The sequence below is a fragment of the Chanodichthys erythropterus genome, chromosome 15, assembly GCF_024489055.1.
Source record: "Chanodichthys erythropterus isolate Z2021 chromosome 15, ASM2448905v1, whole genome shotgun sequence".
In the NCBI taxonomy this organism is placed as follows: Eukaryota; Metazoa; Chordata; class Actinopteri; order Cypriniformes; family Xenocyprididae; genus Chanodichthys; species Chanodichthys erythropterus.
In genome coordinates this window covers 14,458,466-14,484,367 of record NC_090235.1, presented here as the reverse complement: position 1 = coordinate 14,484,367, position 25,902 = coordinate 14,458,466, and the positions used below count along the sequence as shown (strand labels likewise).

Below are 25,902 nucleotides of genomic sequence, written 5' to 3'. Positions count from 1 at the left end.
CAAGAACCAATGAGGTTCATTCTCGTGTTACGCAGCACGTTTGAGATTCAGCAAGAACCAATGAGGGTCATTCTCGCGTTACGCAGCACGTTTGAGCTTCAGCCAGAACCAATGAGGTTCATTCTCGTGTTACGCAGCACGTTTGAGCTTCAGCCAGAACCAATGAGGTTCATTCTTGTGTTACGCAGCACGTTTGAGATTCAGCAAGAACCAATGAGGTTCATTCTCGTGTTACGCAGCACGTTTGAGCTTCAGCCAGAACCAATGAGGTTCATTCTTGTGTTACGCAGCCTGTTGTGCTTCCCCAAGAACCAATGAGGTTCATTCTTGTGTTACGCAGCCTGTTATGCTTCCCCGAGAACCAATGAGGTTCATTCTCGTGTTACGCAGCCTGTTGTGCTTCCCCAAGAACCAATGAGGTTCATTCTCGTGTTACGCAGCCTGTTGTGCTTCCCCAAGAACCAATGGGGTTCATTCTCGTGTTACGCAGCACGTTTGAGCTTCAGCAAGAACCAATGAGGTTCATTCTCGTGTTACGCAGCACGTTTGAGATTCAGCAAGAACCAATGAGGTTCATTCTCGTGTTACGCAGCACGTTTGAGCTTCAGCAAGAACCAATGAGGTTCATTCTCGTGTTACGCAGCACCTTTGAGCTTCAGCAAGAACCAGTGAGGTTCATTCTCGTGTTACGCAGCACGTTTGAGCTTCAGCAAGAACCAATGAGGTTCATTCTCGTGTTACGCAGCCTGTTGTGCTTCCCCAAGAACCAATGAGGTTCATTCTCGTGTTACGCAGCCTGTTGTGCTTCCCCAAGAACCAATGAGGTTCATTCTCGTGTTACGCAGCACGTTTGAGCTTCAGCCAGAACCAATGAGGTTCATTCTTGTGTTACGCAGCCTGTTGTGCTTCCCCGAGAACCAATGAGGTTCATTCTCGTGTTACGCAGCCTGTTGTGCTTCCCCAAGAACCAACGAGGTTCATTCTCGTGTTACGCAGCACGTTTGAGCTTCAGCAAGAACCAATGAGGTTCATTCTCGCGTTACGTAGTACCTTTGAGCTTCAGCAAGAACCAATGAGGTTTATTCTCGTGTTACGCAGCGTATTTGAGCTTCAGCCAGAACCAATGAGGTTCATTCTTGTGTTACGCAGCACGTTTGAGCTTCAGCAAGAACCAATGAGGTTCATTCTCGTGTTACGCAGCACGTTTGAGCTTCAGCAAGAACCAATGAGGTTCATTCTCGTGTTACGCAGCACGTTTGAGCTTCAGCCAGAACCAATGAGGTTCATTCTTGTGTTACGCAGCACGTTTGTGCTTCCCCAAGAACCAATGAGGTTCATTCTCGTGTTACGCAGCACGTTTGAGCTTCAGCAAGAACCAATGAGGTTCATTCTTATGTTACGCAGCACGTTTGTGCTTCCCCAAGAACCAATGAGGTTCATTCTGGTGTTACACATCACGTTTGTGCTTCCCCAAGAACCAATGAGGTTCATTCTCGTGTTACGCAGCACGTTTGAGCTTCAGCAAGAACCAATGAGGTTCATTCTCGTGTTACGCAGCACATTTGAGCTTCAGCCAGAACCAATGAGGTTCATTCTCGTGTTACGTAGCACGTTTGAGCTTCAGCAAGATCCAATGAGGTTCATTCTTGTGTTACGCAGCACTTTTGTGCTTCAGCCAGAACCAATGAGGTTCATTCTCGTGTTACGTAGCACGTTTGAGCTTCAGCAAGATCCAATGAGGTTCATTCTTGTGTTACGCAGCACGTTTGAGCTTCAGCAAGAACCAATGAGGTTCATTCTCGCGTTACGCAGCAGGTTTGAGCTTCAGCCAGAACCAATGAGGTTCATTCTCGTGTTACGCAGCAGGTTTGAGCTTCAGCCAGAACCAGTGAGGTTCATTCTCGTGTTACGCAGCACGTTTGAGCTTCAGCAAGAACCAATGAGGTTCATTCTCGTGTTACGTAGCACGTTTGAGCTTCAGCAAGATCCAATGAGGTTCATTCTTGTGTTACGCAGCACGTTTGAGCTTCAGCAAGAACCAATGAGGTTCATTCTCGTGTTACGTAGCACGTTTGAGCTTCAGCAAGATCCAATGAGGTTCATTCTCGTGTTACGCAGCAGGTTTGAGCTTCAGCCAGAACCAATGAGGTTCATTCTCGTGTTACGCAGCAGGTTTGAGCTTCAGCCAGAACCAGTGAGGTTCATTCTTGTGTTACGCAGCACGTTTGAGCTTCTGCAAGCATCAATGAGGTTAATTCTCGTGTTACGCAGCACGTTTGAGCTTCAGCCAGAACCACTGAGGTTCATTCTCGTGTTACGCAGCAGGTTTGAGCTTCAGCCAGAACCAGTGAGGTTCATTCTCGTGTTACGCAGCACGTTTGAGCTTCAGCAAGAACCAATGAGGTTCATTCTCGTGTTACGCAGCACGTTTGAGCTTCAGCCAGAACCAATGAGGTTCATTCTTGTGTTACGCAGCCTGTTATGCTTCCCCAAGAACCAATGAGGTTCATTCTCGTGTTACGCAGCACGTTTGAGCTTCAGCAAGAACCAATGAGGTTCATTCTCGTGTTACGTAGCACCTTTGAGCTTCAGCAAGAACCAATGAGGTTCATTCTCGTGTTACGCAGCACGTTTGAGCTTCAGCCAGAACCAATGAGGTTCATTCTTGTGTTACGCAGCACGTTTGAGCTTCAACAAGAACCAATGAGGTTCATTCTCGTGTTACGCAGCACGTTTGAGCTTCAGCAAGAACCAATGAGGTTCATTCTCGTGTTACGCAGCACGTTTGAGCTTCAGCCAGAACCAATGAGGTTCATTCTTGTGTTACGCAGCACGTTTGTGCTTCCCCAAGAACCAATGAGGTTCATTCTCGTGTTACGCAGTACGTTTGAGCTTCAGCAAGAACCAATGAGGTTCATTCTTATGTTACGCAGCACGTTTGTGCTTCCCCAAGAACCAATGAGGTTCATTCTGGTGTTACACATCACGTTTGTGCTTCCCCAAGAACCAATGAGGTTCATTCTCGTGTTACGCAGCACGTTTGAGCTTCAGCAAGAACCAATGAGGTTCATTCTCGTGTTACGCAGCACATTTGAGCTTCAGCCAGAACCAATGAGGTTCATTCTCGTGTTACGTAGCACGTTTGAGCTTCAGCAAGATCCAATGAGGTTCATTCTTGTGTTACGCAGCACGTTTGTGCTTCAGCCAGAACCAATGAGGTTCATTCTCGTGTTACGTAGCACGTTTGAGCTTCAGCAAGATCCAATGAGGTTCATTCTTGTGTTACGCAGAACGTTTGAGCTTCAGCAAGAACCAATGAGGTTCATTCTCGCGTTACGCAGCAGGTTTGAGCTTCAGCCAGAACCAATGAGGTTCATTCTCGTGTTACGCAGCAGGTTTGAGCTTCAGTCAGAACCAGTGAGGTTCATTCTCGTGTTACGCAGCACGTTTGAGCTTCAGCAAGAACCAATGAGGTTCATTCTCGTGTTACGTAGCACGTTTGAGCTTCAGCAAGATCCAATGAGGTTCATTCTTGTGTTACGCAGCACGTTTGAGCTTCAGCAAGAACCAATGAGGTTCATTCTCGTGTTACGTAGCACGTTTGAGCTTCAGCAAGATCCAATGAGGTTCATTCTCGTGTTACGCAGCAGGTTTGAGCTTCAGCCAGAACCAATGAGGTTCATTCTCGTGTTACGCAGCAGGTTTGAGCTTCAGCCAGAACCAGTGAGGTTCATTCTCGTGTTACGCAGCACGTTTGAGCTTCTGCAAGCATCAATGAGGTTAATTCTCGTGTTACGCAGCACGTTTGAGCTTCAGCCAGAACCACTGAGGTTCATTCTCGTGTTACGCAGCAGGTTTGAGCTTCAGCCAGAACCAGTGAGGTTCATTCTCGTGTTACGCAGCACGTTTGAGCTTCAGCAAGAACCAATGAGGTTAATTCTCGTGTTACGCAGCACGTTTGAGCTTCAACAAGAACCAATGAGGTTCATTCTCGTGTTACGCAGCAAGTTTGAGCTTCTGCAAGCATCAATGAGGTTCATTATCGTGTTACGCATCACGTTTGAGCTTCAGCCAGAACCAATGAGGTTCATTCTCTTGTTACGCAGCAGGTTTGAGCTTCAACAAGAACCAATGAGGTTCATTCTCGTGTTACGCAGAACGTTTGAGCTTCAACAAGAACCAATGAGGTTCATTCTCGTGTTACGCAGCACGTTTGAGCTTCAGCCAGAACCAATGAGGTTCATTCTCGTGTTATGCAGCACGTTTGAGCTTCAGCAAGAACCAATGAGGTTCATTCTCGTGTTACGCAGCGCATTTGAGCTTCAGCAAGAGCCAATGAGGTTCATTCTCGTGTTACGCAGCACGTTTGAGCTTCAGCCAGAACCAATGAGGTTCATTCTCGTGTTATGCAGCACGTTTGAGCTTCAGCAAGAACCAATGATGTTCATTCTCGTGTTACGCAGCGCATTTGAGCTTCAGCAAGAGCCAATGAGGTTCATTCTCGTGTTACGCAGCACGTTTTAGCTTCAGCCAGAACCAATGAGGTTCATTCTGGTGTTACACATCACGTTTGTGCTTCCCCAAGAACCAATGAGGTTCATTCTCGTGTTACGCAGCAGGTTTGAGCTTCAGCCAGAACCAATGAGGTTCATTCTCGTGTTACGCAGCAGGTTTGAGCTTCAGCCAGAACCAGTGAGGTTCATTCTCGTGTTACGCAGCACGTTTGAGCTTCAGCAAGAGCCAATGAGGTTCATTCTCGTGTTACGCAGCACGTTTTAGCTTCAGCCAGAACCAATGAGGTTCATTCTGGTGTTACGCATCACGTTTGTGCTTCCCCAAGAACCAATGAGGTTCATTCTCGTGTTACGCAGCACGTTTGAGCTTCAGCAAGAACCAATGAGGTTCATTCTCGTGTTACGCAGCACGTTTGAGCTTCAGCAAGAACCAATGAGGTTCATTCTCGTGCTACGCAGCACGTTTGAGCTTCAGCAAGAACCAATGAGGTTCATTCTCGTGTTACGTAGCACCTTTGAGCTTCAGCAAGAACCAATGATGTTCATTCTGGTGTTACGCAGCACGTTTGTGCTTTCCCAAGAACCAATGAGGTTAATTCTCGTGTTACGCAGGACGTTTGAGCTTCAGCAAGAACCAATGAGGTTCATTCTCGTGATACGCAGCACGTTTGTGCTTCCCCAAGAACCAATGAGGTTAATTCTCGTGTTACGCAGGACGTTTGAGCTTCAACAAGAACCAGTGAGGTTCATTCTTGTGATACGCAGCACGTTTGTGCTTCCCCAAGAACCAATGAGGTTAATTCTCGTGTTACGCAGGACGTTTGAGCTTCAGCAAGAACCAATGAGGTTCATTCTCGTGATACGCAGCACGTTTGTGCGTCCCCAAGAACCAATGAGGTTAATTCTCGTGTTACGCAGCACGTTTGAGCTTCAGCAAGAACCAATGAGGTTCATTCTGGTGTTACGCAGCACGTTTGTGCTTCAGCCAGAACCAATGAGGTTCATTCTGGTGTTACGCAGCACGTTTGTGCTTCAGCAAGAACCAATGAGGTTCATTCTTGTGTTACGCAGCACGATTGAGCTTCAGCCAGAACCAATGAGGTTCATTCTGGTGTTACGCATCACGTTTGAGCTTCAGCAAGAACCAATGATGTTCATTCTGGTGTTACGCAGCACGTTTGTGCTTTCCCAAGAACCAATGAGGTTAATTCTCGTGTTACGCAGGACGTTTGAGCTTCAGCAAGAACCAATGAGGTTCATTCTCGTGATACGCAGCACGTTTGTGCTTCCCCAAGAACCAATGAGGTTAATTCTCGTGTTACGCAGGACGTTTGAGCTTCAACAAGAACCAGTGAGGTTCATTCTTGTGATACGCAGCACGTTTGTGCTTCCCCAAGAACCAATGAGGTTCATTCTGGTGTTATACATCACGTTTGAGCTTCAGCAAGAACCAATGAGGTTCATTCTGGTTTTACGCAGCACGTTTGTGCTTTCCCAAGAACCAATGAGGTTCATTCTGGTGTTACACATCACGTTTGTGCTTCCCCAAGAACCAATGAGGTTCATTCTCGTGTTACGCAGCACGTTTGAGCTTCAGCAAGAACCAATGAGGTTCATTCTCGTGTTACGCAGCACATTTGAGCTTCAGCCAGAACCAATGAGGTTCATTCTCGTGTTACGTAGCACGTTTGAGCTTCAGCAAGATCCAATGAGGTTCATTCTTGTGTTACGCAGCACGTTTGTGCTTCAGCCAGAACCAATGAGGTTCATTCTCGTGTTACGTAGCACGTTTGAGCTTCAGCAAGAACCAATGAGGTTCATTCTTGTGTTACGCAGCCTGTTGTACTTCCCCAAGAACCAATGAGGTTCATTCTTGTGTTACGCAGCCTGTTATGCTTCCCCGAGAACCAATGAGGTTCATTCTCGTGTTACGCAGCCTGTTGTGCTTCCCCAAGAACCAATGAGGTTCATTCTCGTGTTACGCAGCCTGTTGTGCTTCCCCAAGAACCAATGAGGTTCATTCTTGTGTTACGCAGCCTGTTGTGCTTCCCCGAGAACCAATGAGGTTCATTCTCGTGTTACGCAGCCTGTTGTGCTTCCCCAAGAACCACTGAGGTTCATTCTCGTGTTACGCAGCCTGTTGTGCTTCCCCAAGAACCAATGAGGTTCATTCTTGTGTTACGCAGCACGTTTGAGATTCAGCAAGAACCAATGAGGTTCATTCTCGTGTTACGCAGCACGTTTGAGCTTCAGCAAGAACCAATGAGGTTCATTCTCGTGTTACGCGGCACGTTTGAGATTCAGCAAGAACCAATGAGGTTCATTCTCGTGTTACGCAGCACGTTTGAGATTCAGCAAGAACCAATGAGGTTCATTCTCGTGTTACGCAGCACGTTTGAGATTCAGCAAGAACCAATGAGGTTCATTCTCGTGTTACGCAGCACGTTTGAGATTCAGCAAGAACCAATGAGGGTCATTCTCGCGTTACGCAGCACGTTTGAGCTTCAGCCAGAACCAATGAGGTTCATTCTCGTGTTACGCAGCACGTTTGAGCTTCAGCCAGAACCAATGAGGTTCATTCTTGTGTTACGCAGCACGTTTGAGATTCAGCAAGAACCAATGAGGTTCATTCTCGTGTTACGCAGCACGTTTGAGCTTCAGCCAGAACCAATGAGGTTCATTCTTGTGTTACGCAGCCTGTTGTGCTTCCCCAAGAACCAATGAGGTTCATTCTTGTGTTACGCAGCCTGTTATGCTTCCCCGAGAACCAATGAGGTTCATTCTCGTGTTACGCAGCCTGTTGTGCTTCCCCAAGAACCAATGAGGTTCATTCTCGTGTTACGCAGCCTGTTGTGCTTCCCCAAGAACCAATGGGGTTCATTCTCGTGTTACGCAGCACGTTTGAGCTTCAGCAAGAACCAATGAGGTTCATTCTCGTGTTACGCAGCACGTTTGAGATTCAGCAAGAACCAATGAGGTTCATTCTCGTGTTACGCAGCACGTTTGAGCTTCAGCAAGAACCAATGAGGTTCATTCTCGTGTTACGCAGCACCTTTGAGCTTCAGCAAGAACCAGTGAGGTTCATTCTCGTGTTACGCAGCACGTTTGAGCTTCAGCAAGAACCAATGAGGTTCATTCTCGTGTTACGCAGCCTGTTGTGCTTCCCCAAGAACCAATGAGGTTCATTCTCGTGTTACGCAGCCTGTTGTGCTTCCCCAAGAACCAATGAGGTTCATTCTCGTGTTACGCAGCACGTTTGAGCTTCAGCCAGAACCAATGAGGTTCATTCTTGTGTTACGCAGCCTGTTGTGCTTCCCCGAGAACCAATGAGGTTCATTCTCGTGTTACGCAGCCTGTTGTGCTTCCCCAAGAACCAACGAGGTTCATTCTCGTGTTACGCAGCACGTTTGAGCTTCAGCAAGAACCAATGAGGTTCATTCTCGCGTTACGTAGTACCTTTGAGCTTCAGCAAGAACCAATGAGGTTTATTCTCGTGTTACGCAGCGTATTTGAGCTTCAGCCAGAACCAATGAGGTTCATTCTTGTGTTACGCAGCACGTTTGAGCTTCAACAAGAACCAATGAGGTTCATTCTCGTGTTACGCAGCACGTTTGAGCTTCAGCAAGAACCAATGAGGTTCATTCTCGTGTTACGCAGCACGTTTGAGCTTCAGCCAGAACCAATGAGGTTCATTCTTGTGTTACGCAGCACGTTTGTGCTTCCCCAAGAACCAATGAGGTTCATTCTCGTGTTACGCAGCACGTTTGAGCTTCAGCAAGAACCAATGAGGTTCATTCTTATGTTACGCAGCACGTTTGTGCTTCCCCAAGAACCAATGAGGTTCATTCTGGTGTTACACATCACGTTTGTGCTTCCCCAAGAACCAATGAGGTTCATTCTCGTGTTACGCAGCACGTTTGAGCTTCAGCAAGAACCAATGAGGTTCATTCTCGTGTTACGCAGCACATTTGAGCTTCAGCCAGAACCAATGAGGTTCATTCTCGTGTTACGTAGCACGTTTGAGCTTCAGCAAGATCCAATGAGGTTCATTCTTGTGTTACGCAGCACTTTTGTGCTTCAGCCAGAACCAATGAGGTTCATTCTCGTGTTACGTAGCACGTTTGAGCTTCAGCAAGATCCAATGAGGTTCATTCTTGTGTTACGCAGCACGTTTGAGCTTCAGCAAGAACCAATGAGGTTCATTCTCGCGTTACGCAGCAGGTTTGAGCTTCAGCCAGAACCAATGAGGTTCATTCTCGTGTTACGCAGCAGGTTTGAGCTTCAGCCAGAACCAGTGAGGTTCATTCTCGTGTTACGCAGCACGTTTGAGCTTCAGCAAGAACCAATGAGGTTCATTCTCGTGTTACGTAGCACGTTTGAGCTTCAGCAAGATCCAATGAGGTTCATTCTTGTGTTACGCAGCACGTTTGAGCTTCAGCAAGAACCAATGAGGTTCATTCTCGTGTTACGTAGCACGTTTGAGCTTCAGCAAGATCCAATGAGGTTCATTCTCGTGTTACGCAGCAGGTTTGAGCTTCAGCCAGAACCAATGAGGTTCATTCTCGTGTTACGCAGCAGGTTTGAGCTTCAGCCAGAACCAGTGAGGTTCATTCTTGTGTTACGCAGCACGTTTGAGCTTCTGCAAGCATCAATGAGGTTAATTCTCGTGTTACGCAGCACGTTTGAGCTTCAGCCAGAACCACTGAGGTTCATTCTCGTGTTACGCAGCAGGTTTGAGCTTCAGCCAGAACCAGTGAGGTTCATTCTCGTGTTACGCAGCACGTTTGAGCTTCAGCAAGAACCAATGAGGTTCATTCTCGTGTTACGCAGCACGTTTGAGCTTCAGCCAGAACCAATGAGGTTCATTCTTGTGTTACGCAGCCTGTTATGCTTCCCCAAGAACCAATGAGGTTCATTCTCGTGTTACGCAGCACGTTTGAGCTTCAGCAAGAACCAATGAGGTTCATTCTCGTGTTACGTAGCACCTTTGAGCTTCAGCAAGAACCAATGAGGTTCATTCTCGTGTTACGCAGCACGTTTGAGCTTCAGCCAGAACCAATGAGGTTCATTCTTGTGTTACGCAGCACGTTTGAGCTTCAACAAGAACCAATGAGGTTCATTCTCGTGTTACGCAGCACGTTTGAGCTTCAGCAAGAACCAATGAGGTTCATTCTCGTGTTACGCAGCACGTTTGAGCTTCAGCCAGAACCAATGAGGTTCATTCTTGTGTTACGCAGCACGTTTGTGCTTCCCCAAGAACCAATGAGGTTCATTCTCGTGTTACGCAGTACGTTTGAGCTTCAGCAAGAACCAATGAGGTTCATTCTTATGTTACGCAGCACGTTTGTGCTTCCCCAAGAACCAATGAGGTTCATTCTGGTGTTACACATCACGTTTGTGCTTCCCCAAGAACCAATGAGGTTCATTCTCGTGTTACGCAGCACGTTTGAGCTTCAGCAAGAACCAATGAGGTTCATTCTCGTGTTACGCAGCACATTTGAGCTTCAGCCAGAACCAATGAGGTTCATTCTCGTGTTACGTAGCACGTTTGAGCTTCAGCAAGATCCAATGAGGTTCATTCTTGTGTTACGCAGCACGTTTGTGCTTCAGCCAGAACCAATGAGGTTCATTCTCGTGTTACGTAGCACGTTTGAGCTTCAGCAAGATCCAATGAGGTTCATTCTTGTGTTACGCAGAACGTTTGAGCTTCAGCAAGAACCAATGAGGTTCATTCTCGCGTTACGCAGCAGGTTTGAGCTTCAGCCAGAACCAATGAGGTTCATTCTCGTGTTACGCAGCAGGTTTGAGCTTCAGTCAGAACCAGTGAGGTTCATTCTCGTGTTACGCAGCACGTTTGAGCTTCAGCAAGAACCAATGAGGTTCATTCTCGTGTTACGTAGCACGTTTGAGCTTCAGCAAGATCCAATGAGGTTCATTCTTGTGTTACGCAGCACGTTTGAGCTTCAGCAAGAACCAATGAGGTTCATTCTCGTGTTACGTAGCACGTTTGAGCTTCAGCAAGATCCAATGAGGTTCATTCTCGTGTTACGCAGCAGGTTTGAGCTTCAGCCAGAACCAATGAGGTTCATTCTCGTGTTACGCAGCAGGTTTGAGCTTCAGCCAAAACCAGTGAGGTTCATTCTCGTGTTACGCAGCACGTTTGAGCTTCTGCAAGCATCAATGAGGTTCATTATCGTGTTACGCAGCACGTTTGAGCTTCAGCAAGAACCAATGAGGTTAATTCTCGTGTTACGCAGCACGTTTGAGCTTCAGCCAGAACCACTGAGGTTCATTCTCGTGTTACGCAGCAGGTTTGAGCTTCAGCCAGAACCAGTGAGGTTCATTCTCGTGTTACGCAGCACGTTTGAGCTTCAGCAAGAACCAATGAGGTTAATTCTCGTGTTACGCAGCACGTTTGAGCTTCAACAAGAACCAATGAGGTTCATTCTCGTGTTACGCAGCAAGTTTGAGCTTCTGCAAGCATCAATGAGGTTCATTATCGTGTTACGCATCACGTTTGAGCTTCAGCCAGAACCAATGAGGTTCATTCTCGTGTTACGCAGCAGGTTTGAGCTTCAACAAGAACCAATGAGGTTCATTCTCGTGTTACGCAGCACGTTTGAGCTTCAACAAGAACCAATGAGGTTCATTCTCGTGTTACGCAGCACGTTTGAGCTTCAGCCAGAACCAATGAGGTTCATTCTCGTGTTATGCAGCACGTTTGAGCTTCAGCAAGAACCAATGAGGTTCATTCTCGTGTTACGCAGCGCATTTGAGCTTCAGCAAGAGCCAATGAGGTTCATTCTCGTGTTACGCAGCACGTTTGAGCTTCAGCCAGAACCAATGAGGTTCATTCTCGTGTTATGCAGCACGTTTGAGCTTCAGCAAGAACCAATGATGTTCATTCTCGTGTTACGCAGCGCATTTGAGCTTCAGCAAGAGCCAATGAGGTTCATTCTCGTGTTACGCAGCACGTTTTAGCTTCAGCCAGAACCAATGAGGTTCATTCTGGTGTTACACATCACGTTTGTGCTTCCCCAAGAACCAATGAGGTTCATTCTCGTGTTACGCAGCAGGTTTGAGCTTCAGCCAGAACCAATGAGGTTCATTCTCGTGTTACGCAGCAGGTTTGAGCTTCAGCCAGAACCAGTGAGGTTCATTCTCGTGTTACGCAGCACGTTTGAGCTTCAGCAAGAGCCAATGAGGTTCATTCTCGTGTTACGCAGCACGTTTTAGCTTCAGCCAGAACCAATGAGGTTCATTCTGGTGTTACGCATCACGTTTGTGCTTCCCCAAGAACCAATGAGGTTCATTCTCGTGTTACGCAGCACGTTTGAGCTTCAGCAAGAACCAATGAGGTTCATTCTCGTGTTACGCAGCACGTTTGAGCTTCAGCAAGAACCAATGAGGTTCATTCTCGTGCTACGCAGCACGTTTGAGCTTCAGCAAGAACCAATGAGGTTCATTCTCGTGTTACGTAGCACCTTTGAGCTTCAGCAAGAACCAATGATGTTCATTCTGGTGTTACGCAGCACGTTTGTGCTTTCCCAAGAACCAATGAGGTTAATTCTCGTGTTACGCAGGACGTTTGAGCTTCAGCAAGAACCAATGAGGTTCATTCTCGTGATACGCAGCACGTTTGTGCTTCCCCAAGAACCAATGAGGTTAATTCTCGTGTTACGCAGGACGTTTGAGCTTCAACAAGAACCAATGAGGTTCATTCTCGTGATACGCAGCACGTTTGTGCGTCCCCAAGAACCAATGAGGTTAATTCTCGTGTTACGCAGGACGTTTGAGCTTCAGCAAGAACCAATGAGGTTCATTCTCGTGATACGCAGCACGTTTGTGCTTCCCCAAGAACCAATGAGGTTAATTCTCGTGTTACGCAGGACGTTTGAGCTTCAGCAAGAACCAATGAGGTTCATTCTCGTGATACGCAGCACGTTTGTGCGTCCCCAAGAACCAATGAGGTTAATTCTCGTGTTACGCAGGACGTTTGAGCTTCAGCAAGAACCAATGAGGTTCATTCTCGTGATACGCAGCACGTTTGTGCGTCCCCAAGAACCAATGAGGTTAATTCTCGTGTTACGCAGCACGTTTGAGCTTCAGCAAGAACCAATGAGGTTCATTCTGGTGTTACGCAGCACGTTTGTGCTTCAGCCAGAACCAATGAGGTTCATTCTGGTGTTACGCAGCACGTTTGTGCTTCAGCAAGAACCAATGAGGTTCATTCTTGTGTTACGCAGCACGATTGAGCTTCAGCCAGAACCAATGAGGTTCATTCTGGTGTTACGCATCACGTTTGAGCTTCAGCAAGAACCAATGATGTTCATTCTGGTGTTACGCAGCACGTTTGTGCTTTCCCAAGAACCAATGAGGTTAATTCTCGTGTTACGCAGGACGTTTGAGCTTCAGCAAGAACCAATGAGGTTCATTCTCGTGATACGCAGCACGTTTGTGCTTCCCCAAGAACCAATGAGGTTAATTCTCGTGTTACGCAGGACGTTTGAGCTTCAACAAGAACCAGTGAGGTTCATTCTTGTGATACGCAGCACGTTTGTGCTTCCCCAAGAACCAATGAGGTTCATTCTGGTGTTATACATCACGTTTGAGCTTCAGCAAGAACCAATGAGGTTCATTCTGGTGTTACGCAGCACGTTTGTGCTTTCCCAAGAACCAATGAGGTTCATTCTCGTGTTACGTAGCACGTTTGAGCTTCAGCAAGATCCAATGAGGTTCATTCTTGTGTTACGCAGCACGTTTGAGCTTCAGCAAGAACCAATGAGGTTCATTCTCGTGTTACGCATCACGTTTGAGCTTCAGCCAGAACCAGTGAGGTTCATTCTCGTGTTACGCATCACGTTTGAGCTTCAGCAAGAACCAATGAGGTTCATTCTTGTGTTACGCAGCACGTTTGAGCTTCAGCCAGAACCAATGAGGTTCATTCTCGTGTTATGCAGCACGTTTGAGCTTCAGCCAGAACCAATGAGGTTCATTCTCGTGTTACGCAGCACGTTTGAGCTTCAGCAAGAACCAATGAGGTTCATTCTCGTGTTACGCAGCACGTTTGAGCTTCAGCCAGAACCACTGAGGTTCATTCTTGTGTTACGCAGCCTGTTATGCTTCCCCAAGAACCAATGAGGTTCATTCTCGTGTTACACAGCACGTTTGAGCTTCAGCAAGAACCAATGAGGTTCATTCTTATGTTACGCAGCACGTTTGTGCTTCAGCCAGAACCAATGAGGTTCATTCTTGTGTTACGCAGCACGTTTGTGCTTCCCCAAGAACCAATGAGGTTCATTCTCGTGTTACGCAGCACGTTTGAGCTTCAGCAAGAACCAATGAGGTTCATTCTTATGTTACGCAGCACGTTTGTGCTTCCCCAAGAACCAATGAGGTTCATTCTGGTGTTACACATCACGTTTGTGCTTCCCCAAGAACCAATGAGGTTCATTCTCGTGTTACGCAGCACGTTTGAGCTTCAGCAAGAACCAATGAGGTTCATTCTCGTGTTACGCAGCACATTTGAGCTTCAGCCAGAACCAATGAGGTTCATTCTCGTGTTACGTAGCACGTTTGAGCTTCAGCAAGATCCAATGAGGTTCATTCTTGTGTTACGCAGCACTTTTGTGCTTCAGCCAGAACCAATGAGGTTCATTCTCGTGTTACGTAGCACGTTTGAGCTTCAGCAAGATCCAATGAGGTTCATTCTTGTGTTACGCAGCACGTTTGAGCTTCAGCAAGAACCAATGAGGTTCATTCTCGCGTTACGCAGCACGTTTGAGCTTCAGCCAGAACCAATGAGGTTCATTCTCGTGTTACGCAGCAGGTTTGAGCTTCAGCCAGAACCAGTGAGGTTCATTCTCGTGTTACGCAGCACGTTTGAGCTTCAGCAAGAACCAATGAGGTTCATTCTCGTGTTACGTAGCACGTTTGAGCTTCAGCAAGATCCAATGAGGTTCATTCTTGTGTTACGCAGCACGTTTGAGCTTCAGCAAGAACCAATGAGGTTCATTCTCGTGTTACGTAGCACGTTTGAGCTTCAGCAAGATCCAATGAGGTTCATTCTCGTGTTACGCAGCAGGTTTGAGCTTCAGCCAGAACCAATGAGGTTCATTCTCGTGTTACGCAGCAGGTTTGAGCTTCAGCCAGAACCAGTGAGGTTCATTCTTGTGTTACGCAGCACGTTTGAGCTTCTGCAAGCATCAATGAGGTTAATTCTCGTGTTACGCAGCACGTTTGAGCTTCAGCCAGAACCACTGAGGTTCATTCTCGTGTTACGCAGCAGGTTTGAGCTTCAGCCAGAACCAGTGAGGTTCATTCTCGTGTTACGCAGCACGTTTGAGCTTCAGCAAGAACCAATGAGGTTCATTCTTGTGTTACGCAGCCTGTTATGCTTCCCCAAGAACCAATGAGGTTCATTCTCGTGTTACGCAGCACGTTTGAGCTTCAGCAAGAACCAATGAGGTTCATTCTCGTGTTACGTAGCACCTTTGAGCTTCAGCAAGAACCAATGAGGTTCATTCTCGTGTTACGCAGCACGTTTGAGCTTCAGCCAGAACCAATGAGGTTCATTCTTGTGTTACGCAGCACGTTTGAGCTTCAACAAGAACCAATGAGGTTCATTCTCGTGTTACGCAGCACGTTTGAGCTTCAGCAAGAACCAATGAGGTTCATTCTCGTGTTACGCAGCACGTTTGAGCTTCAGCCAGAACCAATGAGGTTCATTCTTGTGTTACGCAGCACGTTTGTGCTTCCCCAAGAACCAATGAGGTTCATTCTCGTGTTACGCAGTACGTTTGAGCTTCAGCAAGAACCAATGAGGTTCATTCTTATGTTACGCAGCACGTTTGTGCTTCCCCAAGAACCAATGAGGTTCATTCTGGTGTTACACATCACGTTTGTGCTTCCCCAAGAACCAATGAGGTTCATTCTCGTGTTACGCAGCACGTTTGAGCTTCAGCAAGAACCAATGAGGTTCATTCTCGTGTTACGCAGCACATTTGAGCTTCAGCCAGAACCAATGAGGTTCATTCTCGTGTTACGTAGCACGTTTGAGCTTCAGCAAGATCCAATGAGGTTCATTCTTGTGTTACGCAGCACGTTTGTGCTTCAGCCAGAACCAATGAGGTTCATTCTCGTGTTACGTAGCACGTTTGAGCTTCAGCAAGATCCAATGAGGTTCATTCTTGTGTTACGCAGAACGTTTGAGCTTCAGCAAGAACCAATGAGGTTCATTCTCGCGTTACGCAGCAGGTTTGAGCTTCAGCCAGAACCAGTGAGGTTCATTCTCGTGTTACGTAGCACGTTTGAGCTTCAGCAAGATCCAATGAGGTTCATTCTTGTGTTACGCAGAACGTTTGAGCTTCAGCAAGAACCAATGAGGTTCATTCTCGCGTTACGCAGCACGTTTGAGCTTCAGCAAGAACCAATGAGGTTCATTCTCGTGTTACGTAGCACGTTTGAGCTTCAGCAAGATCCAATGAGGTTCATTCTCGTGTTACGCAGCAGGTTTGAGCTTCAGCCAGAACCAATGAGGTTCATTCTCGTGTTACGCAGCAGGTTTGAGCTTCAGCCAGAACCAGTGAGGTTCATTCTCGTGTTACGCAGCACGTTTGAGCTTCTGCAAGCATCAATGAGGTTCATTATCGTGTTACGCAGCACGTTTGAGCTTCAGCAAGAACCAATGAGGTTAATTCTCGTGTTACGCAGCACGTTTGAGCTTCAGCCAGAACCACTGAGGTTCATTCTCGTGTTACGCAGCAGGTTTGAGCTTCAGCCAGAACCAGTGAGGTTCATTCTCGTGTTACGCAGCACGTTTGAGCTTCAGCAAGAACCAATGAGGTTAATTCTCGTGTTACGCAGCACGTTTGAGCTTCAACAAGAACCAATGAGGTTCATTCTCGTGTTACGCAGCAAGTTTGAGCTTCTGCAAGCATCAATGAGGTTCATTATCGTGTTACGCATCACGTTTGAGCTTCAGCCAGAACCAATGAGGTTCATTCTCGTGTTACGCAGCAGGTTTGAGCTTCAACAAGAACCAATGAGGTTCATTCTCGTGTTACGCAGCACGTTTGAGCTTCAACAAGAACCAATGAGGTTCATTCTCGTGTTACGCAGCACGTTTGAGCTTCAGCCAGAACCAATGAGGTTCATTCTCGTGTTACGCAGCGCATTTGAGCTTCAGCAAGAGCCAATGAGGTTCATTCTCGTGTTACGCAGCACGTTTGAGCTTCAGCCAGAACCAATGAGGTTCATTCTCGTGTTATGCAGCACGTTTGAGCTTCAGCAAGAACCAATGAGGTTCATTCTCGTGTTACGCAGCGCGTTTGAGCTTCAGCAAGAGCCAATGAGGTTCATTCTCGTGTTACGCAGCACGTTTTAGCTTCAGCCAGAACCAATGAGGTTCATTCTGGTGTTACACATCACGTTTGTGCTTCCCCAAGAACCAATGAGGTTCATTCTCGTGTTACGCAGCAGGTTTGAGCTTCAGCCAGAACCAATGAGGTTCATTCTCGTGTTACGCAGCAGGTTTGAGCTTCAGCCAGAACCAGTGAGGTTCATTCTCGTGTTACGCAGCACGTTTGAGCTTCAGCAAGAGCCAATGAGGTTCATTCTCGTGTTACGCAGCACGTTTTAGCTTCAGCCAGAACCAATGAGGTTCATTCTGGTGTTACACATCACGTTTGTGCTTCCCCAAGAACCAATGAGGTTCATTCTCGTGTTACGCAGCACGTTTGAGCTTCAGCAAGAACCAATGAGGTTCATTCTCGTGTTACGCAGCACGTTTGAGCTTCAGCAAGAACCAATGAGGTTCATTCTCGTGTTACGCAGCACATTTGAGCTTCAGCCAGAACCAATGAGGTTCATTCTCGTGTTACGCAGCAGGTTTGAGCTTCAGCAAGAACCAATGAGGTTCATTCTCGTGTTACGCAGCACATTTGAGCTTCAGCCAGAACCAATGAGGTTCATTCTCGTGTTACGCAGCACGTTTGAGCTTCAACAAGAACCAATGAGGTTCATTCTTGTGTTACGTAACATGTTTGAGCTTCAGCAAGAACCAATGAGGTTCATTCTCGTGTTACGCAGCACGTTTGAGCTTCAGCGAGAACCAATGCGGTTCATTCTTGTGTTACGCATCACGTTTGAGCTTCAGCAAGAACCAATGAGGTTCATTCTCGTGTTACGCATCACGTTTGAGCTTCAGCAAGAACCAATGAGGTTCATTCTTGTGTTACGCATCACGTTTGAGCTTCAGCGAGAACCAATGCGGTTCATTCTTGTGTTACGCATCATGTTTGAGCTTCAGCAAGAACCAATGAGGTTCATTCTCGTGTTACGCAGCACGTTTGAGCTTCAGCAAGAACCAATGAGGTTCATTCTCGTGTTACGCAGCACGTTTGAGCTTCAGCAAGAACCAATGAGGTTCATTCTCGTGTTACGCAGCACGTTTGATTCCACTCCCAGTATCGTCTAAGTTAATGTGGCTATATTGCGTTCTTCTCCTGAGTGTTCAGTTTTTGTTGCTCTACTCCTTTGTGTGCATCATTGACAGTTATAAATTATATATATATATATATATATATATATATATATATATATATATATATATATATATATATATATAGAGAGAAAAATAAAAAAATAAATTGTGTGTGTGTGTATATTTGAATGCTTGGTGATGAATATATAACACACAGTCAAATCTATCAAATAATATGACTAAACTTCATTATTTACTCAAACAGTAGATCATTGGTTCGATTCCCAGGCATGAACTTGGATAAAAGCATCTGCTATATGTGTAAAACTAAACGTAAATCTGTGATTTTTCCTGTATAATTCTGTCACTATGAATGTTTTGTGAATGTGCATGTGCTTCAGCAAGTGGATGTGAATTTTTTTTTAATGGTTAATTGAAATGCAGCATCTGAATAAATCGATTCTTCAGAAAAGTGTATTTGATCAACACTACTGAAAAGTTAAACTAGTATTGATGTAGTTAGCAATAATCTAAATAAAGAACTGATCAAATTATTATTATTATTATTATCACTGTCAGTATTATAGATTGATGCGATGTGTTTTATGATAAATATGTGTGTGTTGTCAGGTTCATCCATTGCTGATGAATGATCACCGTCCCGTCTCTCACCGACACAAACTGCTGCGCAGGACCGTCAGTGTACCTGCAGATAGCAGACCACATCCTGAGTCAGGTACACACACACACACACACACACACACACACTTTACAGTATTAAATCTTTACAGTTATAGTTAGTCTCGCATAATATTTTTCAAAAATAGCATATAGTTATCATTCTTGATGTTGCCTTAATCTACTATGCATTACAAATGTATGTGAATTTAATATTCCATTCATTTTAAAGGATTGGTAAACATTTGTATGTCTCCAAAGTCGTTCATATAGAAAGGATGTACGTTAGATGCTGTCAGTATGTTGATGTTGTTGCACGTTTCAGTGTGGATCCAAATATACAGAAATATACATGTGCACTTTATGTGTGAATACAAGCCTGTTCATCCACAGCAGGAGTTCTTGATGCCTCATTTACATATTCATCAATACACTACTTTATATTCATACCTAAACACACATATTTGCACATAAACATATACAAAACTCACACACACACATAGTCTTACTGTATATTATTATGAATGCTGCCTGTAATTAACACTGATGCATGTGATTGTATTTCAGAAGCTGAATTACACACACACACACACACACAGAGCTATTCTGCTGGTAACCATGACAATAATTACAGATCGCTGTAGCTGTGTGTTAACCGATGGCTCGGGGGAGCGAAAGCACTTTGGCCGACCATCTTTCACTCTCTCTCTTTATTTTTCCTTTTGCTTTATACTCGTCCTTATTTAATATGGAGGACGGCCATCCACAGATTGAAGGCTTGTGTTGTCATGGAAACTGTAAGTCGTTGTGCCACCAGCCAGCTCCCCCACGGTGAGCCGGTTGGTTTGCTCCGTGTTGCGTTGTGCAGCGCGGCTGTGGACTGAACCATCCTGAGCGCGGCGCTCCGAGTGGGTGTGTGACCCGCGTTCAGCTCTCTAGTGTGAGTGTGTTATACACAATATTGATGGTCCTTTTCTGTTTCACTTATTTAAAAAGAAAATACATTATTCTGTCAAATTCGATTTTCCTTTTAATCACTGATTTAAAAGATTTGATGAAGCGTTCGTTTAACAGAATGGATCTGACAGCATGGACTATTTCACGTTTTCTTTAGGAGTAATGATTTATTGGTGACTTTAACTGTGTTAGTCACTGAATGTGCAGCTGTTGAAGTAAATCTAATGTAGTCAGTAACGTCACCAATACATCTGGGTTTATTTTACCTGATCAATTAAAAAACGATCAATCGATCTCGCCCAGAGCGGGAATCGAACCCGGGTCGTTCTGTTTGAAGAGCGTGCCACTCCCACCGCGCTTCCTCACGGATGGCTAATAATACGTACTAAGAACTTAACAGCTGTTAAAGTTTCTAATGTTTAATGTCAGTTAATCTGACATGTGTTTTAGTTTATTTTACCTGATCAATTAAAAAACGATCAATCGATCTCGTCCGCCGTGGGAATCGAACCCGGGTCGTTTTGTTTGAGACCCAAAGATCCTCTCAGCTGTTGAGGTTTCAAATGCTTAACATTAGTGAATCAAGATTGTGTGTTAATGACGTTCAAATTGAAACAGTGCTCTACCTTTATTAGAGGTGCGCGCGCATGTGTAGGGGTAGTAGCAGATTTCTGCTTCAGTCTGTCAGACACGCGCTGTAGGGCTGCATGATTTCTTCTGCCAGTGTGAGATGAAGATGAAGATGATGAGGATGATGCGCGCGCGGTCCGCCCACGCAGGATCATTCCTGACTCGCGCGCTCCGCGTCTAACCGTCGCGCTGAATACATCACATTTATTTTCGATGAAGAAGACGATGCTGCGGGAGTAACGGGATGAAGATCGCGAGTGATCGCGCGCACATTAACACCATCGGCGACATGACGAACCCGCCGCGCGCGCTTCTGTCGCATTCGCCGCGGAGCGAACGATGAGCGCCGGCGGGATTCTGCGCGTTACCCTGGAAACGGCGGAGACTCGAGCGAGCGCAGGCCGAGCAGAGTGCAGCGACAGCCGGACTGAAGACAGAGGAACAGCCGCTGCAGGACGCGGAGCTCCACTGGAGTCTGGAGCGGGTGGTCTAATCGCGCGCGGGTTATGCATGAAATATTGATGAACGAATTCAATAAGCCAATGATGAAGATGATGAAGAGCACTGCACATGTCCACAGAAGCTGCAAACTTCACTGCATCACTGAGGACCCTTCATGTGTGACAGAATTGGACAGTGATTGTCCAGAGCTGATCTGAGGACAGTGAGAATGACAGATGACGGAGGGACAGTTTGACTGAACATATTCAATGCAAGTTACTGGACTGGACAGACAGACAGAGAGACAGACGCGCTGAGGCCTGACGCCTCCTGTCTCTCTTCTTCGGTAAGTCACTGCAGGGGCCTTCGAAGTGTACTGACCGATGATTTGAAGTAGAAATGATGGTGTGATGATTTCCGTCAGGGTGTAAGTTCATAATGAATGATATATATGAGCTGTCTCACCTCAGGTGATCTGGGCTGTGAACATTCGTGCATTTCTGCAGTGTAGTGCACTGTATAGTGTGCATACTGTTTCACACAGTACACTAGAAAGATTTAGATGGTATGCATACTGCATACTACATTTGCTATTCTTCAGCTTGTGGATCGCTGCCGAAAACAGTTTTACGACGGCCCACACAGAATCTGCACACTTTTTTGTCGTCTCCTACAACAGGTTTACACTCATCCAAGGTCAAAAACACTTTAATTGTCTCATAATATCCACTGCAGCATCAGCTCTTTTCTCTCAGTGTCTGAAACGCTTCGTTCAAAGATTCGGACTCTCTAAACCCCGCCTTTCTGAGAGCTGCTCTGCTCTGATTGGTCAGCCATCCCGGTCTGTTGTGATTGGTCAGAAACCAAACGCTCATTATCATATCTGGATCGTCAGTTTTACCGTATCAATCTCATCAAAGTGGATTTGCTTTGGCAGCAGAAAACAGCGTCTTCTCGACACGAACAACACGAACCAAACTCCTCCAGTCTCAGACACAACTACAGTGATTGAGGGCGGGGCAAAGAGACGCTGTACAGCCAATGAAGAGCATTATGCAAATTAGTTACATTGAGACTCGGATTACTGACGACTCATTTTGGCAGTTTAAAATCGCTTCTTTTGACCTTTATTTGTCGAGCACTTTGATCTTTAAAACTTTGCAGACCGTTTACGTTCACAAACAGCTGTATTACACAAAAACTCACTGCCATGATTGTGATTGGTTGCCAGGTCGCTGCTATGCTGTTGCTAGGGTGTTCTGGTCAGTCTGGACATCAGTTTTCTGGTGAAATCAAACGCTGCAGGATTGGATCATAAGCCAGAGGTCGTAGGTCAGAGGTTGTGTGTTGACATGCATCTAACCTGAGCATTTGTGCGTCTCCGAGCTGTTTTTCATTCGTTCTTTGTAAGCGTCAGCCTCCTGTGGGGGATTGTGGGACTGACTGTTGAGAACATCAGAAAGTTGAGAAATGCTGAACTTTATGCAAACAAGATGAGAAAGAAACGCAGAGCGGAAATCAATGGCTTTAAACGGGAATTTAGTGTTTAAATCACATCATTTTAGTGCTATATTTAATTCATATCTCTGGTGTTTCTGTAGCTGTAGATCTCAGTGACTGCAGCTGCTCGTCTCATTGATTCGGTGAGTTTTACAGGCTTCGCCCGCCTATGATATCTGAGCTGAGCTGATGTATCAGTCGCTATTAAAGTCCCACGACAGTTAGTGCATTCAGTGCGGGTGCACCGTACATCAGTGAGCCATCAGTATTTATTTATTTGATCAGATCAGTCTAATGAAGCAGGCAATATCAGATTTCATTTTTCTCAGTCTTATCTTAGCTTTTTTATGCAAGGTTTCTGTAATTCAGGGAATTACATTTAATGCAGAATATATAATGCATTAAATAAAATTCTTATAATGCAAAAATATAATACAAACAATGAAATTTACTGCAAAGTATATCATGCATTAAATTGAATTCTTATTGTGCAAAAAATAAAGTGCAAAAATATATATAATATATCATGCAAAGAATTCAATATACCACCAAGTGTATGATGCATTAAAGTTATTATAGTTTGAAAAATATACTGTATAATGCAAGAAATATAATGCAAAGAATTACATTTACTGCTAAATATATCATGCATTAAACTGAATTCTTATAGTGCAAAAATATATAATATATCATGCAAATATATCATGCAAAGAATTCAAGTATACCACCAGGTCTATGATGTATTAAACTGAATGATGCATTAAACTTATTATAGTTTGAAAAATATACCGTATAATGCAAAAAATATAATGCAAAGAATTAAATTTACTGCAAAATATTTAATGCATTAAATTGAATTCTTATCGTGCAAGAAAAAAAAAATATATATATATATATATATATTGCAAAACAATTGCTGCATGCTGTGGTAGTTTATAAAAGGTTTCTTCAGGTGTTTTGTCAGTCAGCGTATGAGAGTATAAACCAGCATCTGATCATTTCACAGCCTCTAGCGTCACTGGCACACACGTACAGTAAAGCCAGATGTGAAGTACAGGTAATGAATCCATTTTGATCCAAAATTTCTATATTTAGGTTTAGGTTGATTCTGCAGAGAAGGATGTGATGTGATCTCCTCCAGCAGAGATCCACACAGATGTCTGATATATTATTCATATATGATCTTTACTGGCTGTAGATCAGCCGTCAGCTTAAAGGAACAGTTTATCAGAACTCAGTTCATCACATTCTGTCCTCATTTTCCACCATCATGTCTAATAAGGACAAACAGCGGCACAACAACAGGCCATATAACTCATTCCCAGTCTTCTGAAGCCATGTGATGCTTTGTGTGAAATGTAAGTGACTATTTACTCTCACCAAATCAAATATGAAAAGTCATTCGTTCTCTAGAGTCTCGCAAACAAGCATCATGATGCTGAACATTCATATTTCACACAAGGAAAGATAGTCATTAAGTATAACCACCTATATTTTGCCAAGGTCGCTGGTTTGATATCCAGGGAACGCATGATAATATGTTATACACCATATATAGACTGAAGTCACTTTAGATAAAAGCATCTGACAAATGCATAAATGTCACACAAAGCATCATATGATTTCAGACTTCAGAATTCAAAGTATTTCAATGAAAACTACTGGAAACACTTTACTTGAAACCTTTGTCTAATGCAGTATAAAGGTATTCATTAATGCATTATATCTCTTCATGAGTAATCATAGTTAATATGCATTACAATATTTGCATATTCCTTGTTATATTTGATATGACATTGGTTGTTTATCGTGTGTTTTAATTCATTATACTTTCTAAAGGTGTAACATTGAATAAATATGTGCTGTAATGCATTATAAATACAAAGTTCTGTCATGAAACTCTAGATAACGCAGGCTGATAGGTCCTTAACTCGGGCTGCTTGCAATCACATCATTCTCTATATCAGTATAGTATACAAAAGTATACCAAAGTATTTTTATGATGCCCATCAAAAATGATTAACTTGCGTTCCATGCGAACAGTGTAATTTTAGTATTATTTATAATCTATTAGAGTTTATATTAATATTTCAAATTAACGTTTATTTTTATATTTTCAGTTTTCATTTTGGTTTAATTTTTAGTCATTTTGCTTTTCTTTTTTTCTTTTTATTATTGTTTTATATTACTATTTACGTTTTTATTTCCATTTTCCAATTGATTGTATTGCTTCAACTTTGCCAAGGAAATGCTGTTTACATTTTCATCTAATATATTTATTTGATTTCAGCTTTGTTTCAATTAACAAGAATGTTTTTAACAGTATTGGTTTTGGTTAACGATAATAACCCTGCATGGAAACAGTATTTGGACCATCGTGAGGGTGAGTAAATAATGACAGAGTTCGTTACTGCTTTTAATGGAGCTGGTTGTTGATGATGTTTGTGAATTGAACACATGGACTGAGGCTAATGTTCTGTGAGCGTGAGGGATGTTTTCTCTGCACGGAGATGCTGCTGCTCAAACCCGCCCACACAGAGACCCTTCCTCAAGCATCAGATCTGTGTGTGTGTGTGTGTGTGTGATACATGTATCAGCGACGCTCTCAGCGATTCCCACCCACACACACACACACACACACACTTCAGCCTGACATTGCATTAACATCTAGAATGGCGTTCGGTGTGTGTGGGTGTGTTTGTGTGTGTGTTTCGTGCGCGACCCGATTGCACTCGGGCGAATTGAAAGTGTAATTTACAATCTGTGATTTTATGACTAATTAAAGTCTTTCTGCCATTGTCTCCGTGAAGCTGCCGTGTGCAGTTGTGTGTGCTTTACGTGTGCTGAGCTCCGTGTGTCTTTTTTGCTTAAACTGAGGCAGTTTCCATGACGACCAAACAAAGACCTCGGATTCAGAACAAAACTTCAAGAAACGGAAGGACTAAGAGAGTGTGAGCGGAAACTTTACAGTTTATTAGTGCTGAATACGAAGTCCAGCATCACTAAATCTCCAACTCTTAAGTATTTCTATTACCAAGTGATCAGATGCACCAATTTCACCAGAAAAATCCCACAGATGCACTGGCGTAGCAACTGCTTAGCAACACCCTGGCAACGACCCTGAACATCCTAGTAACAAGAAGTCACTCACAGGTTAATCTCACGAGAACAAGTCCAGAATTTCAGTCCAAATTAATCACATTGGGGCTCATAATGGTACTTTTTTTTTAAAAATAATAATATGTTATTTAAATTAAAGCATTTATGCTTCCTGTTGTACTACCTGTAGTGAATATAATGAGGATTACAAAACAAGCTTGCATTAAAGTCATGAGAAATTTAGGAAGGAAAATTATTGATAATACCACCGTTTTTGATAATATATTTATGTTAAGCCATTAATCCTGAAAAAGTAGAACAGACAATTTCTTAAAAAAAAAAAAACATTTCATAGGTCCCTATTCGTCAGGTTTCTGGTGTGTTCTAGTCAAAACACATGAGGAAGTACTGATTCAAACTCTTTAATAAGAAAACCAAAACACAGGAGATGATAGGAGAATACAAGTAATCACGAACAAACTATACATAAAGACGACACAGAACAAAGAACAGACAGAACTCAGAGTTTAAATACACAGAGGTAAACGTGGAAACTAAATGAACAACAGGTGAAGTAAATTAGTGACTGGCACACACTAG

General features: G+C 44.3%; 1 protein-coding gene across 1 annotated transcript in view; it reads left to right on the top strand.

The window, feature by feature from the left end:
* Window positions 1-25,902, top strand: part of syngap1a (synaptic Ras GTPase activating protein 1a) — a 110,930-nt gene that overhangs the window by 39,673 nt on the left and 45,355 nt on the right. Inside the window, exon 3 of the mRNA XM_067412305.1 lies at window positions 18,628-18,733. Coding sequence (XP_067268406.1) covers window positions 18,628-18,733 — 106 coding nt within the window. The remainder of the gene's footprint in view (window positions 1-18,627; window positions 18,734-25,902) is intronic.